Source organism: Heteronotia binoei, chromosome 13 (genome assembly GCF_032191835.1).
Source record: "Heteronotia binoei isolate CCM8104 ecotype False Entrance Well chromosome 13, APGP_CSIRO_Hbin_v1, whole genome shotgun sequence".
NCBI classification, from domain to species: Eukaryota; Metazoa; Chordata; class Lepidosauria; order Squamata; family Gekkonidae; genus Heteronotia; species Heteronotia binoei.
Window position 1 is genome coordinate 65,487,242 of NC_083235.1, and position 16,456 is coordinate 65,503,697.

At 47.6% G+C, this 16,456-nt stretch overlaps 1 protein-coding gene across 2 annotated transcripts in view; it reads right to left on the minus strand.

Moving 5' to 3' along the window:
• The window catches only part of XYLT2 (xylosyltransferase 2), a 71,307-nt gene that overhangs the window by 17,149 nt on the left and 37,702 nt on the right, over positions 1-16,456 (minus strand). For both annotated transcript variants that reach the window (XM_060252219.1, XM_060252218.1), the window contains exons 7-10: positions 11,453-11,629; positions 9,064-9,326; positions 8,005-8,200; positions 898-1,231 (exon numbers count right to left, since the gene is read on the minus strand). In XM_060252219.1, the coding sequence (XP_060108202.1) occupies positions 898-1,231; positions 8,005-8,200; positions 9,064-9,326; positions 11,453-11,629 (970 nt within the window). The remainder of the gene's footprint in view (positions 1-897; positions 1,232-8,004; positions 8,201-9,063; positions 9,327-11,452; positions 11,630-16,456) is intronic.

Here is a 16,456-nt window from a genome sequence, read left to right on the forward strand (position 1 = left end):
AAATTCCTGGAGATTTTGGGGGTGGGAGGGCAGGATTTAAGAAGGGGATGGAATTTAGTTCAGCAAAAGGATACAGAGTCCACCCTCCAAAGTAGTCATTTTCTCTAGTCGAACTGATCTCCTTTGTCTGGAGATTAATTATAATTCCAGGAGCTTTCCAGGCCCTATCTTGAGGATGGCAACTAGGGTTGCCAATCCCCAGGTGGGGGCAGGGGATCCCCCGGTTTGGAGACCCTCCCCCCACTTCAGGGTCGTCAGAAAGCAGGGGGAGGGGAGGGAAATGTCTGCTGGGAACTCTTATTATTCCCTATGGAGATTTATCCCCATAGAAAATCATGGAGAATTGATCCGCAGGTATCTGGGGCTCTGGGGGGGGGCTGTTTTTTGGGGTAAAGGCACTAAATTTTCAGTAAAGCATCTAGTGCCTCTCCCCAAAATACCCTCCAAGTTTCAAAAAGATTGGACCAGGGGGTCCAATTCTATGAGCCCCAAAAGAAGGTGCCCCTATCCTTCATTATTTCCTATGGAAGGAAGGAATTGAAAAGGTGTGCCGTCACTTTCAATGTGATGGCCAGAATTCCCTTTGGAGTTCAATGATGCTTGTCACAGCCTTGATCTTGGCTCCACCCCTAATGTCTCCTGGCTCCACCCCCAAAGTCCCCAGATATTTCTTGAATTGGACTTGGCAACCCTAAATGTGAGAATCAAACATACATTTCAAAGGATCTGACTGGTGGTCTCTGCTGAGTGCACATTTAGTGATAATCCTTAAACTTGATGCCAGCAAGTGTGCTCAGAGTGGCCCAGAGTCTTTAGTACTCAAGATTTTGCCAGAATGACACAGGATCATGAATAACTGCCAGGCAAGTGGCTCTATTCCCACATCAGTCTGCTCACCTTTCCTGAGAGGCTGCTTGCGATTGAAGGTCTGCGGGACCACCAAGAATTGGCTCTCTCCCAGGGGTTCCCAGAACTGGAGAAGACGGATGGTCCACACACCAGGGCGAAGAGGCCGGTTCAGGGGCGGCTTGTACTGTGTGAACTCCGCCTCTGCATCAACAGTGATGTCATAGGATGTGGCAATGACGTAGGTGGGATCAATCCAGACAACGGTGGCTGTGAGGTTGGGGCCCCGTGACCATTTCTGCATCGCTACTGGCTCATCAAAAGGCCCAATCAGACCACCAAAGTTGCGGAAGATCCTTTCCTTGAGATCCCACTCAGTTCCCACCTGTGGACGGAAAGAGACACAAGAAAACAGGGACTCAGGAGAGGAAAGAACAGACTGCCCAGTGTAGAAATATTAAAGCCTGCCAGCATTCCAGGATGGCCTCTTCTCAAATGAAAACGGGGGGTACCCAAACCTTTTAGAAAAAAAATAAAACATCGACCTGTGAAGATAATTGATGTGCCAGCAAAGAAAATTGGGGTGGGTGGGGTGGAAGGAGAGGATGATTATTGTATTTTGTCAACTGTGCTTGGAGCAATCCAAGCCCCAATCCAAGCTGCCAGAATCTCAGGGATTTGCTCTGCTCTCAACTGGTAATTGTGCAGATCTGGGAGCTGAAGTCAGGCAGAAACCAGACTTGTTGTCTTCTCCCCCACTGCTGGCTGTAGCAGTGCTGCAGTGCTCCCTCTAAGATGCGGAGTCTTGTGAGCAAAGATTCTACTTCGTGAGCTACTGGCATTAAAATTGTGAGCGAGCAATTTGGCTACTGCATAAATTAAGTTGTTTTGCGGCCATCCTTCCTGAGCTAAGGCAAAAATGTGCGAGCTGGAGGCTAAAAACTCGGAGAGCCAGTTTGGTGTAGTGGTTAAGTGTGCAGACTCTTATCTGGGAGAACCGGGTTTGATTCCCCACTCCTCCACTCGCACCTGCTGGAATGGCCTTGGGTCAGCCATAGCTCTGGCAGAGGTTGTCCTTGAAAGGGCAGCTGCTGTGAGAGCCCTCTCCAGCCCCACCCACCTCACAGGGTGTCTGTTGTGGGGGAGGAAGGGAAAGGAGATTGTGAGCCGCTCTGAGACTCTTCGGAGTGGAGGGCGGGATATTAATCCAATATCTTCATCTACCTCACAGGGTGTCTGTTGTGGGGGAGGAAGGTAAAGGAGATTGTGAGCCGCTCTGAGACTCTTCGGAGTGGAGGGCGGGATATAAATCCAATATCTTCATCTACCTCACAGGGTGTCTGTTGTGGGGGAGGAAGGTAAAGGAGATTGTGAGCCGCTCTGAGACTCTTCGGAGTGGAGGGCGGGATATAAATCCAATATCTTCTAAAAATATCTTCTAAAAAATTTGTGCGTTAGCTCATGCTAACTCAGCTTAGAGAGAGCCCTGTGCGAAGCACAAGGATTGCCAACTCTTCAGGTCACACAGGGAGAGAGTGCGTAAGTAACGGGACTGATTTACTTTTTATATAAAATATCTTTTTATTACACTCTAAGGTAATCACAATACATCAAACCAAGAATATAGGAAAACAGACAAGCAACATAAAACAAGAAAGGCTACCTTCGCTGGGATTAAAAAGCTGCAAAAACATGGTGAGCTACACAAAAATACCAAACAGTATGTATATTCAAACAAAACATATTTTATACCAAAACGATGTTAAAACCAAGCACTGCCTAAGCCACCAAACGCTTATGGGAATTCCTTTTCATACCAGAAAGACATTCCTTCCCAAAATCCCCAATCACACACTCATTGTGCCATAATTTCTTCATGATTCTGTCCCGCTGTGGGCATTTCCCACCAAATTAGAACCATCACTTTGACAGGATGACAGCCGGTCGAGGAAGAGCCAGGCAACGGGTCCTTGTGGTTGTGACAGTCACACATTTCACGCCAGTCATGTGAGACACATCCACAGAGAAGTAGTTAAACATAAGGAATTTCCTTGTGCTTATTTTATTTAAAACAGTTATTAGCTGACTTCTGACTTGGAAACTAAGGTGGCTTACAATATAATTGTACAATACAATACAGCACCCCACTGGTGGAACCAGCTACCAGAAGAGGTACGGGCCCTGTGGAGTCTTAATCAGTTCTGCCGGGCCTGCAAGCCCATCCTCTTCCAACTGGCCTTTTAAGGTGGAACCATTGTATCATCGCCGTGAAAACTATGTTTATATGCATATACCAAGACCGCAGCACCATATCATACTGTGGTTTTAAATTATTAGTTTAAATACTGTTTTAAATGTAATTGCACTTTTAATTGCTATGAATTTTATTGCTGTACTACTGTATTTATGTTATGCAAGCCGCCCTGAGCCTGCTTCGGCGGAGAAGGCGGGATATAAATTAAAAATTATTATTATTATTATTATAAACAGCAATAAAATACAAGAATTGTTTTTTTATTGCTGTTTATATTGTAAGCTCCTGGAGGACTGGCCGTACTGTAAGCTCTTGGGAGGATTGGCTGCATCAGGCGTGTGTGGCCTAATATGCAAAGGAGTTCCTGCTACAAAAAAAGCCATTACTAAAACAGATTGTAGCTATCCACAACTGCTTCCTTAGGTAATAACAACGAATTAGGTGGAAATAGTCCCACAACTGAGCACCGCTCGCCGTTTGCCGTGAAAAACAGAGTTGCTCTTACCATAACTGTTGTTCATCGAGTATCTTCTGCGCAGGCATGCATAGGGACTGTGCACATGCAGGCCTGCCTATCAGTAGGTTTTTAGAGCATAGAGCCTCCAGAGGTGCTACACGCTGGAGCTGAAAATCTGTCCTCGGCCGCAGCACGTGCTCCTGCGAGGCAGCACCCCATGCCCTCGGTACCTCTTATTTATTTATTTATTTAGGATTTATATCCCGCCCTTCCCACAAGTGGCTCAGGGCGGCTTCCAAAAATTGGTCAACATAAAATTAAACACTTTTAAATATATAGGCAATTAAATATTTAAAACAGTTAAAACCTTAAAACCAATAAACATTCCAGTTACATATAAAACAGACGTCTGGCAAGCTACATTGAGTTCTCATCTCAGCTAGGCGTAGGCTAGCCGGAAGAGGGTCGTCTTACAGGCCCTGCGGAACTGGACAAGGTCCCGCAGGGCCCTCACCTCCTCCGGCAGCTGGTTCCACCATGTAGGGGCCATAACGGAGAAGGCCCTTTCTCTGGTGGATTTCAAGCGGGCTTCATTTGGCCCAGGGATAGTGAGGAGGTTTTGTGTTCCCGACCTCAGTACTCTCTGGGGAACATGTGGGGAGAGATGGTCCTTATGCTGCAAAAGTAAGCATGTGGCAGGGCGGGGGGTGGGGGGGAGGATATGTGTGCCTGCATAAAAGATATCTGATGAACAACAGTTACAAGTAAGAATAACCCTGTTTCCATTGTCGATCTGGGCACACCCACACGGGGATCCTAACAAGATCAAAACAGGAGGAGGAACACGCTCACCTATTTGAATTAAGCTTCAAGCACAGATGTCCCCAGCAGTGCCTCTTTTCTGGCTAGGAAGTTCAAGGCATAATGGAGAATGAAGGTGTCCACTGCGGACCATGCGGCAGCTTGGCAGGTTTCAGCCAGTGGCACACCACTCCAGAATGCTACTGAGGATGTGACGGCCCTAGTAGCAGAACTTCTAATGGAGAGGGACAGTTGGCAAGTTCATAACAGAATTTAATGACTGATACCAACCAAAAGGATACCAAATTCTGATACCAAAGGAGCCCCGTAGCGCAGAGTGGTAAAGCTGCAGTACTGCAGTCTGAGCTCTCTGCTCATGACCTGAGTTTGATCCCAGTGGAAGCTGGGTTCAGGTAGCTGGCTCAAGGTTCACTCAGCCTTCCACCCTTCCGAGGTTGGTAAAATGAGTACCCAGCTTGCTGGGAGGGAAGTGTAGATGACTGGGGAAGGCAATGGCAAACCACCCCATAAAAAGCTTGCCGTGAAAACACCGTAATGCGATGTCACCTCAGAGTTGGAAACAACTGGTGCTTGCACAGGAGACTACAACCACCTAGAAAGTGTCTGAGATGTTGTGCCCTTTCCCTTGCAAGGTCCCGAAACAAATAGTATGTCCTCTTTACAGAACTCAGCCATTCGCTTCAGATAAAATAACAATGCCCTCCTGACTTCCAAGGAGTGCAGTCACCCCTTGGATTCTGAGCTTGGAGAGGGGAAAAACACAAACAGAATGACCTCTTGGGATAGATGGAATCTAGAAATGACCTTTGGCCAAAATTAAAGGCTGCGGTGTAGGACCAGCCTCTCAGGAAAAAAACACCGGGGACACTCCATTGGGCAAAACTAGGTGCCAAGTAATTAGGGTTCAGGGACCATTTGTACAAAACACTGGCTGTTCTGCTTCGTCTGTCAGCTTGCACATTCAAAACCCCTGCGATATGAATGGCTTGAATGAAACAGCTGAGCTTCAGCATCAGGTGCCGGCCCAGAGCGGCCTCTATGCAGAGGTATCTGGAACCAGTGTCACCCTGTTTCTTTACACAGAACACAACCACAGTGTTGTCTTTAGGGTTTGTAGAATCTACTGGAGAAAGTTTTCCTTCCAGACGTTTCGTTCTCAGCTGCGGAGAACATCCTCAGTGGCGTTGCAGCCGGAGCAGGCGCTCTGACCTTCAGAGCAGGTCAGTCTCTCTCTCTTTAATCGGTGTGGGCCATCCTAAAAAGGATGGTCTTGCAGGCCCTGCGGAACTGTCCGAAAACCCGAAGGGCCCGCATTTCTTCCGGGAGCTGGTTCCATAGGTGTGGAGCCACTACAGAGAAAGCCGGGGTGCGGGTACTCTGTAGTTTTACCTCTTTCGGCCCGGGGATAGGCAGCAGGTTCTTCCCTGCTGACCTCAGTGCTCTCTGGGGTTCATATGGGGAAAGACAGGATGTTGCAAAAAGCAAGAAGTTGGAGGGGGGGGCTTCACAATGGGCAGAGGTGCACCCGCCAGTACAGGAGCTCGTGCTACAGTTGCCCCAGGTCTGCTGTACCCTTTAGCCCACGACAGCTGCAGCCAAAAGGGATGAGGAGAGACCTACTCTGAGCCCTGAAGCCGCTCCTCCATGTAAAAGGAAAGAGAAGCTGAGGCATGCTGCTGATGCTGTGAGACTGCAAAGTAAAGCCCTGGCCCGCTATGACATATAGGGGAAGGGTATCTCCTGCAAGAGACCACAAGCCTTTGGCCTTAGCTCACAGACACTGATCTCTCCCAAGGGGAGGGGCAGCCTCTCTGCTGAGTCCAAGATGAAGAAGGCATTTGTAAAGAGCTAACCACCCTGGAGAAGATGCCCAGAGGACAATCAATCAAAGTCAGAGCAGCAGAAAGAGACCCACCAGGTAACTGGTGGGGGCTGCCCGTCATAGGTTGCTGACAAGAGAAGAGGGAGAGGAAAGGGGTGAAGCAGAGAGAGAGAGTGTCTGCACAGTGGGAAGGAATGGTGAGTCAGATGGAAAGCATGCCTCAGATTACAAGCAACAATCCCAAGCCTCTCCAGCCTCTCCTACAGATTAGCCCTTGAACTCCACTGCAGGTCCTACAGGCAGGAGAGAGAGAAGTGGTAGTGGGAAAGACAGCTGCTTCTCAGCACCCTTCATTTGCCAGAAAAGGACAAAGCTTTGGCGCTAACCTCAATCACTTTTCCACACTGGAATCCACAGCCTCACCACTGCAGCTGGTGTGGCGCTGCCTTCTTCCCGCTTCCTGCCACCGCTACTATAGCAACTGATCAGCTTATCAAGGAGGCTCAGGTGTTTCATGGGAGGAGGGATTCTCTCCTGCTGAAACTGGAAAGGGCATTGTGGTGGCAAAGGTGACCACAAAACCTTGGACTTGGCTGGGAGGCAGCCCCTCACTTTGGGAGAAATCTGCACTTTCCAGCTGTTGCAATCACAGTGCCTCAGGGCCATGAATTCTCATGATGTGGAAGTGGATGGGACATCAATACCAGGGGACATGAGAGCTCCCTTCTGCTGGCCTTTTTAAAAGTGTCATGATAAAATTTCTAGGTGCCGTGGACAGCAGATGCCTGGGATTTCTTGAGCTTCCTGTCATCTCCACCTGGTTTGTAAAGTACAATCCCTTCTGGACGCAGCTGACCTAGCCACACTGAATGATGCTCTTGCAACTTTTAGACTGGATTACTGCAACACATTCTACATGGGGCTGACCAAAAAACTGTTCTGAATACTTCAACTGGTGCTAAATGCAACAGTCCACTTTCTGATGGGTGTGAAGTGCCAAGGATATGTAACTATAATCAGGAGAAACTGCACTAATCTCTTTTTAAGGAGCTTATAAAGTCTTTCAATACCTGAAGGACCTCTTCCTTTCAACCAATTGGCTAGCTTAGGCCCTCCCATCAGAAGTGATTTGCAGTGCCCTCAGTTTTGCCTTGTCCCCCATTGAAGAAGAAGAAGAAGAAGATATTGGATTTATATCCCGCCCTCCACTCCGAAGAGTCTCAGAGCGGCTCACAATCTCCTTTACCTTCCTCCCCCACAACAGATACCCTGTGAGGTGGGTGGGGCTGGAGAGGGCTCTCCCAGCAGCTGCCCTTTCAAGGACAACCTCTGCCAGAGCTATGGCTGACCCAAGGCCATTCCAGTAGGTGCAAGTGGAGGAGTGGAGAATCAAACCTGGTTCTCCCAGATAAGAGTCCGCACACTTAACCACTACACCAAACTGGCTCTAAATTTTGGCTCTCTGTGATGGCCCCTACACTGTGGAATAGCATTCTGGAAGCCGTGTAAGGTTGAGAAGAAAGGGCCAATGCCACTTCACCAATAAGGGAAAGAGAACACGCTGCAGCTTGTTCAGTAGCCTTGCCTATCCACAGTCTCATTTCCCATTCTCTCTTTATAGGGGGATATTTCCAAATTGGAGACCAAGTTCATTTTGCATCTCAACAGAAAGGCCTCTTTCTTTCAGATGCTTTCATCCTGGCATAAGAGGGGCTCTGGGAGAGAAAGTGTATATGCATGTGAACACTTGGACAGATTTGAGCCGGAAGAGTTCATCGACAGAAGGGAAGAAACGAGTCCTACCTCCAGATTCTGCAGACGGTTCGTTTGTCTCCCATGACTGGCTAGTTTAAGAGTCCCTCGGGGCATCATCCATATTTCTAGAGATTCTGTCTGCTGTGTTACGGAGTTCTGCACCTCCTGAGTCACCAAGTAACCCTGGAATTGGTCATCATAGAAATATAGATGCACACTGGATGGGAAGCCCTGCGGCTCAAATCTAGACAAAGAAAGACAGCCATGATTACTTTGCCGTATCAGAATCAGTAACCACGAGATCGTCTAGCTTCTCTGGGCCCGTTAGTCAAGGGTATTTATTAAGATAATTTCGACTTCCCACAGAACTGTTATTGAAATTCATTGTCTTTATGCTGTTACCCTGGATACCCACCACTATATAAATACAAGAAGCTGCCTTATACAAAGTCAGGACACTAGTTCATCTAGTCTAGAACTTTTTTTTACTCCAACCGGCAGAAATTCCCCAAGGTCCTTTCCAGATCTGCTACCCCAAAGCAGAAATACCAGGCACTGAGCCTGAGACTTTGGGCATGCGTGAGCTGTTTACTTCAGAGTTTATATCCTGCCTTTCTTACCATCTATGGTGGCTCAAGGTGGCTTACAAAAGACAGCTAAGCATGCAACAGAGACACTAAAAGTACAAAACAGGCCAATTAAAACAAACAGTAATTAGCCACACCCCTGCATCCCGCGCAGCACAAAACTCCCGCGTAATTTTTCATTACTGACAAAGGCCCGTCTGAACAAAATGGCTGTACAATCCAGTACAGGGGCCCTCAATGAACGTGATCTGAAGGACAGACACCACAGCTTACTAAGAATTAGTCCAAGCAGTGGCCGAACTTGTAAACATTAAGGGAGGGAACTCTGAGATCGTGGATGGCTTCATAGGAAGAGGTATGGATGTAATCTCAAGGCAGAAGTAATGCCACAGGAAACCACACACCAGAATTTCTACACTGCGGGGGGTGCCTTTCCCTGTAAGTCAAGAGGCCAAACAAGTCTAGCTCCCGTAACCCAGCCACTTCCATAACACCAGCATTTTGCAATCAGTGGAGCTACCTGCAAAGCCTCTCATCTTTCTGTGCCTGTGTAGATGTCACTTTCAGTAGCCCAAGCCTGGAGAAGGATGTGTACACAGTCAAGGTGACGTCGTTGAGCCCACTCAGCCCGTCTACGAAGTCATAGACACTCTCCCAATAGGCCTTGAGGGCTGGTGTGTTAGGTGGGTAGTTACCATAGAGATGGGAGTCCAAGATCTCCAGCACCTCCTGATTGATGGTTGATTCAAACTTCCGGGCAAAGAAGGTGGGTCTGGAGAGTTGCTGGAAAGACAGACAGTTTGGAAGAAAGCTTTAAAACCCAAATTCCAAGACATTTAGATTAGTCGACAGAAAAATGGAAAGGAAACTGACTAAGAACTGACCATCAGGAGAAGGCTTAAAGCGGAGAAAGTGCCTTTCCTTGACAGACCCTAAAGGTCCCATGTGAAAAAGCACAGATGCTTTTGGGAATCAGAATGCAGCATATACAGCTGCCATGGAACATTTTATCTTCCAGTGTGGGGCCTCTAGAAGCCCCTGCTGGTTGCATGGTCTTATTTGGAAAAGGATAATCTGGCAAAGTATTTGAAAAGGTGGAAGCCCTTTTGGAGGTCAGCGGTGGGGTAGTGAGTTATGGAACATATTACTGCGTGTAACACAATGCAAAACTCAATTGCATTTTTACACTTCTAGATCTGGACTAGTGGACATCTCTGCACTCCTAACTACAGTTTGGTATTGCTGATGGAAGTTCTGTGGCTGCGACTGTAAAACTTCAGGCTCTTCAAGAAGAAGAAGAAGAAGATATTGGATTTCTAGCCCGCCCTCCACACCGAAGAGTCTCAGAGCAGCTCACCATCTCCTTTCCCTTCCTCCCCCACAACAGACACCCTGTGAGGTGGGTGGGGCTGAGAGGGCTCTCACAGCAGCTGCCCTTTCAAGGACAACCTCTGCCAGAGCTACGGCTGACCCAAGGCCATTCCAGCAGGTGCAAGTGGAGGCGTGGGGAATCAAACCCGGTTCTCCCAGATAAGAGTCCACACACTTAACCACTACACCAAACCGGCTTCAAGAAAAGCCAACTGCTTTCCAAGCGTATTTCCAGCCAGGCAGCATAGAGTGAAATCATTCATCAGTATTGCGGTTGCATGCCTTTTCCACACACATCGCTGTTGCATCAGTTTGGCCTTATCCTTATAATCCCCATGCCATGAGAGTCCATCATGAACCTCCAAATAGATCTGTTCACATAATATCAAAACTGCAAAGTCAGTTTTTTAAACACCAAATGGGTTTGTCATCACTTGACGCTGAACAAGGCATTTTAACAGCGCAATTCTATGCAGAGTGACTCCAGTCTACATCTATTTAAAATAAATGTGCTTAGAATGAAATCACTGTGTGGGATCGGACTATAACCCAGACTCAATTGCTGCATCCCCTCAGCTCACCATTTCATGTGTCTATATTTAACCCTCATGTCTCCTTAAGTCCTGGCACTGTTTTCTCATGTTTTGCACTAATTTCAAGGTCGCCCCCAAACACTCCAACTTCTAGGACCACACTATCTTCTCTCTTGGCCTCTTTTCTCTCTCTCTCTCCATACCCCTCAAGCTCATCTTCTCCTGTCCTTCTCTAATGCCCCCCTTCCATCTCTGTGCCTTCTGTCACGTTGCTCTCTGTGCCTGGTATCGCCCTCCACCTTTTAGCTTTCTCTACTATTTTAAAGAAAACTTTGCCATTTGATACTTCCGTCTCTCTTCAGGCTCAACTCCTGACCACTCCCCACTCTGCTATGATCTATACCAGGGGTCCTCAAACTTTTTAAATAGGGGGCCAGTTCACTGTCCCTCAGACTGTTGGAGGGCTGGACTGTCATTACTGTACAAGGCTGTGGGCCGTCAGTTCTCCGTCTTCTGCATCTCTCTCCCTTCCCCACACCACACACCCCGGCCTGGGAACTCACCTCACCTCGGTATCACCTCACACTCTGTCTCCGCCGCCTCAGCCCAGTGCCGGAAGTGTGCGTTGCTAACGCGAGTTTAGGTCGAACGTCACTTCCGGTCTGATTTTGCCATAACCCGGCGGGCCGCATACAAGTCCTCAGCGGGCCGCATCTGGCCCGCGGGCCGTAGTTTGAGGACCCCTGATCTATACACTGGAGTGCTGTAATGGTGGTGTTGATTCTGACAGATCACAACCAGGCAATGGCACTAAGAACATACACAGAAATGTTATTTCACCTAGTCAGAGCTACTTTTCTGAAGAAGTCCATGGGATGAGAGAGGCCAGGCTGCTTATCAAAGCAAAGCAAGGGCAGAAAGAAGGCAGATGAGGGAAGCCTGACTGTGGTAAAGAGAAGGAGGGAAGCCTGACTGTGCTAGAGAGAAGTGAGATGTCTTCATCACCTGCAGTCGCAAGAAGTCCTGTGGCTTGAAGTCATTCGGTGAGCAGCCACACCAGTCCACAATGTGCTTGTACTGGCACTTGCAGCCCAGTTTGCGGTTCCAGTTTGTCACACGGAGGTTATTGTCTACCAGGGTATCACAGGCGTGGCTGTTCTCCAGGACGGTATGGAAAAAGGACTATACACAAACACACACCGGGGGAGGGGAGGGGGGGGGAAGAGAGAGCGAGAGCATAAGGGCTACAGTGAACAATGGGGGCAACCCCTTCCACGTGACAAACCACTGCCCACCTCACCCCGAGTATGCCTTGTTCTAGCACTGACCATGATATAAAGTGCAGACTTGGGGGCGCTCATTGTGCTGCAAACACTTCTACATTCTGAAACAAGAAAAGCCACACTCTGCAAGAAGAAACCTCAAACTCAAATGATCAGAATACTTTATTCAACATAAGCAAACCATGCCAAAATGTTTAAGGTTTCAACTTCTAGCTGGAAAGATTCTCTCCTTCCTGTGTCTCATTTTGCAGGGACTTGGGAACCAGAAGCGAATGTGGAATGGAGCATCGATAATCTTGGAGATCGCCAGTGAACAGTATCTCTCAGGTCTTAAGTGTTTACCATTCTGCACCTAGCGCTGTCAGTAATGTGTTCTGTGGTAACTCTCAATGGCCATGAATTCTGTAAAAAACCACAACATAACCACCACTGCCAGATTTTGCCTCAGCATTTTTGCAGCCTTCATTGGATGGTGTTTGTTTAACGGAAGATGTTTACTCTTAATATCCTTAAATCTGCAGATCCATCTTATGCCCTGCTTTGTCTTGAGTTTTACTGAAATATTGGTATTATCAACCACATCTGCCAGCTCCAGCAGTGGAAGGTCAGAATGGTACACCAGTTTGGGGTAGTGGTTAAGTGTGCGGACTCTTATCTGGGAGAACCGGGTTTGATTCCCCACTCCTCCACTTGCACCTGCTGGAATGGCCTTGGGTCAGCCATAGCTCTGGCAGAGGTTGTCCTTGAAAGGGCAGCTGCTGTGAGAGCCCTCTCCAGCCCCACCCACCTCACAGGGTATCTGTTGTGGGGGAGGAAGGTAAAGGAGATTGTGAGCCGCTCTGAGACTCTGTCCTTGAAAGGGCAGCTGCTGTGAGAGCCCTCTCAGCTTCACCCACCTCACAGGGTCCCTGTTGTGGGGGAGGAAGGTAAAGGAGATTGTGAGCCGCTCTGAGACTCTTTGGAGTGGAGGGCGGGATATAAATCCAATATCTTCATCTACCTCACAGGGTGTCTGTTGTGGGGGAGGAAGGGAAAGGAGATTGTGAGCCGCTCTGAGACCCTTCGGAGTGGAGGGCGGGATATAAATCCAGTATCTTCATCTACCTCACACGGTGTCTGTTATGGGGGAGGAAGGGAAAGGAGATTGTGAGCCGCTCTGAGACTCTTCGGAGTGGAGGGCGGGATATAAATCCAGTATCATCATCTACCTCACAGGGTGTCTGTTGTGGGGGAGGAAGGAAAAGGAGATTGTGAGCCGCTCTGAGACCCTTCGGAGTGGAGGGCGGGATATAAATCCAATATCTTCATCTACCTCACACGGTGTCTGTTATGGGGGAGGAAGGGAAAGGAGATTGTGAGCCGCTCTGAGACTCTTCGGAGTGGAGGGCGGGATATAAATCCAATATCTTCATCTACCTGTTGGGGAGGGACGGTGGCTCAGTGGTAGAGCATCTGCTTGGGAAGCAGAAGGTCCCAGGTTCAATCCCCGGCATCTCCAAAAAAGGGTCCAGGCAAATAGGTTTGAAAAACCTCAGTTTGAGACCCTGGAGAGCCGCTGCCAGTCTGAGAAGACAATACTGACTTTGATGGACCAAGTGTCTGATTCAGTATAAGGCAGCTTCATATGTTCATACCTCACAGGGTGTCTGTTGTGGGGGAGGAAGGGAAAGGAGATTGTGAGCCGCTCTGAGACTCTTTGGAGTCAAGGGCGGGATATAAATCCAATATCTTCATCTACCTCACAGGGTGTCTGTTGTGGGGGAGGAAGGGAAAGGAGATTCTGAGCCGCTCTGAGACTCTTTGGAGTCAAGGGCGGGATATAAATCCAATATCTTCATCTACCTCACAGGGTGTCTGTTGTGGGGGAGGAAGGGAAAGGAGATTGTGAGCCGCTCTCTGTCCTTGAAAGGGCAGCTGCTGTGAGAGCCCTCTCAGCCCCACCCACCTCACAGGGCGTCTGTTGCAGGGGAGGAAGGGAATGGAGATTGTGAGCCGTTCCGAGACTCTTCAGAGTGGAGGGCGGGATATAAATCCAATATCTTCTTCTACCTCACAGGGTGTCTGTTGTGGGGGAGGAAGGTAAAGGAGATTGTGAGCCGCTCTGAGACTCTTCGGAGTGGAGGGCGGGATATAAATCCAATATCTTCTTCTACCTCACAGGGTGTCTGTTGTGGGGGAGGAAGGTAAAGGAGATTGTGAGCCGCTCTGAGACTCTTCGGAGTGGAGGGCGGGATATAAATCCAATATCTTCATCTACCTCACACGGTGTCTGTTATGGGGGAGGAAGGGAAAGGAGATTGTGAGCCGCTCTGAGACTCTTCGGAGTGGAGGGCGGGATATAAATCCAGTATCATCATCATCTTCTTCTACACTAGACTAGACAGAAACTTTGAGAGGGAAGTGAGAGAACTGGATCAAAATTATTTCTTAACATGTTGCTGGGATTCCTTAGGCCGGGGCTGTCAAACTCATTTTTTAATGAGGGCTGGATCTGATATAAATGAGACCTTGCTGGGCTGGGCCATGCGTGTTGAAAAATGTAATGCCAGGAAGAAGAGATACAAACTTTTTAAAGGACACAGGTGTGTTATTTTTTTTTTCTTTAAAAAAGGTGCTTTCTTTGTATCTCTCTCGTGGGATCGAGTGAACTGGGCAAAGAAAGCTTTGGCTCTTACCCTCCCTCCTCAGGGGATAAGGATGGGGAGGAGCCTCAACCAACAGAAGGAAGAGAGGCTTGGCTCAGTAGCTCTGCTTGTGCAATTGAGAGAGCCTAGCAAAGCAAGCTCTCCCTCCCATCCCCTTCCTCTCCAAGGGAGGACCCTTAGCCACTGAAGAAAATAGAGGCTTTGCTCTGTAGCTCCTGTGTGATTGAGCAAGTCTGGCAAAGCAAGCTGTAATGCAGAGGGAAGCAAGAGAGAGGGAGAAGGAAGCAGACTTGCTCAAGGGCCTGACAGGAGTCCTCTGAGGGCCTGAGTCAGCCCCTGGGCCACATGTTTGACACCTCTGCCTTAGACATTGATCAGGCATTCTTTAACAAGCAGACCTGCCACCCAACTAAAGAAATCTTAGTTGATTACTTGTACTAATTGTAGTTAATTAACTAAATTGACAACAGTTTAATCCTAAACACAGTTAGACCTTTCTAAGCCTACTGGTTTCAATTAATTTAGAAGGGTACAGTTCTGTCTAGCACTGCATTGTAAAGCTGCACAAGTATGCACATGAATAAAATGATACTTCTGAAGGAAGACAGAATACTTTTTGTATTTCAATAGGATGTCTAAGTATCCCAAGCAGATCCTGCCACTGAGAAGGCATCACTTTGTATCTGAAAGACAATGGAAGTATGCATCTTCTGAGACAAAGGGTTGGCTCTGGCCTAGGATTTCTACAAGGGAAAAGGAGTGCAATTTTGTCAGTTTCTCCCTCCTGCTGCAGACCTCCGATTCCACCCCCCCCTCCCCCCGCTGATGCTTCTGGGGATCTCTGGTCCACTAGGAGCAGAAATATTTCAGTGGGCATTTTGGGCAGCAGCATTAAGGGGGAGACAAGAAATTCACACTCTGCTGATGGAAATCCTTTTGTAAGCAGTGCTGTTTGGTAGGATCCAAGAAGATATCTGCTACCCATGGGTTTACGGTTGCTGCAAAATACTTAATTTCTTTTTTTTAAAAAAATGCTGCTTAATTGCAAGCATCTTTTTAGTTGATAAGAAAGTTTTAAAAACAAACGATATAACTGATTCAACTTTTCAGCCCTGGTGGTAACAAACAGAAACAGCAAAAAGATTTCCTTGAAAGAAGATTCATTGTTACTGATCTTCCCCAATCATCCTCAATGTATTCTACAGTGACAAGGTTCACACATGGGCATGGCACGACTCAACAGGCTTAGCCAATGCTTTGCTTGGACAGTACATGTGGCCCAGAACACACTGCAAAATCTCCCACAATATACAGAGATTTAGTTAGCATGGAAATGGGTCATCAATGATGAACATTGAACATATGAAGCTGCCTTATACTGAATCAGACCCTTGGTCCATCAAAGTCAGTATTGTCTTCTCAGACTGGCAGCGGCTCTCCAGGGTCTCAAGCGGAGGTTTTTCACGCCTATTTGCCTGGACCCTTTTTTGGAGATGCCGGGGATTGAACCTGGGACCTTCTGCTTCCCAAGCAGATGCTCTACCACTGAGCCACCGTCCCTCCCCTAGCAAGGTAAAAAACTACTATCCTAAACATGCTGGGTTTTTGTAAGGATGACAAAGGAAAACATTGTTACTAGCTCTGTGCCATAAGAATAAAATAAGTTCTAAGTAAAAAAATAATTTTAAAATTATAGGGCTTCAGATTTCTGGAAAATCCATTCATGAATCCTTTAATTTATTGGCTTTAAGCATGAACTATAAGTGTTAGCTGAGATGAAATGATTAACACATTCATTATCTGCAATGCTAAAACTGAAGCAAACAGAATAATATATATTTGCATTCAAGTTACTTTCTTCATCTATTGAAAGGCAATCTGTTTGCAGATGTCAGCTTGTCTTTCTAATGCATGATACAAAGCAAATACATGACCAAAACTGCAGCCTCACTTCACGCCAAGAAATCTTGCCAGCTTTCCGTGTTTAAGGTAATTAGGGGTCCTGGTATTAAAAAAAAAAATTAAAGGGATTGCATAAATGGCATCTGTTCACTCAGCTAACTCATAGCTCCTCAGCACCA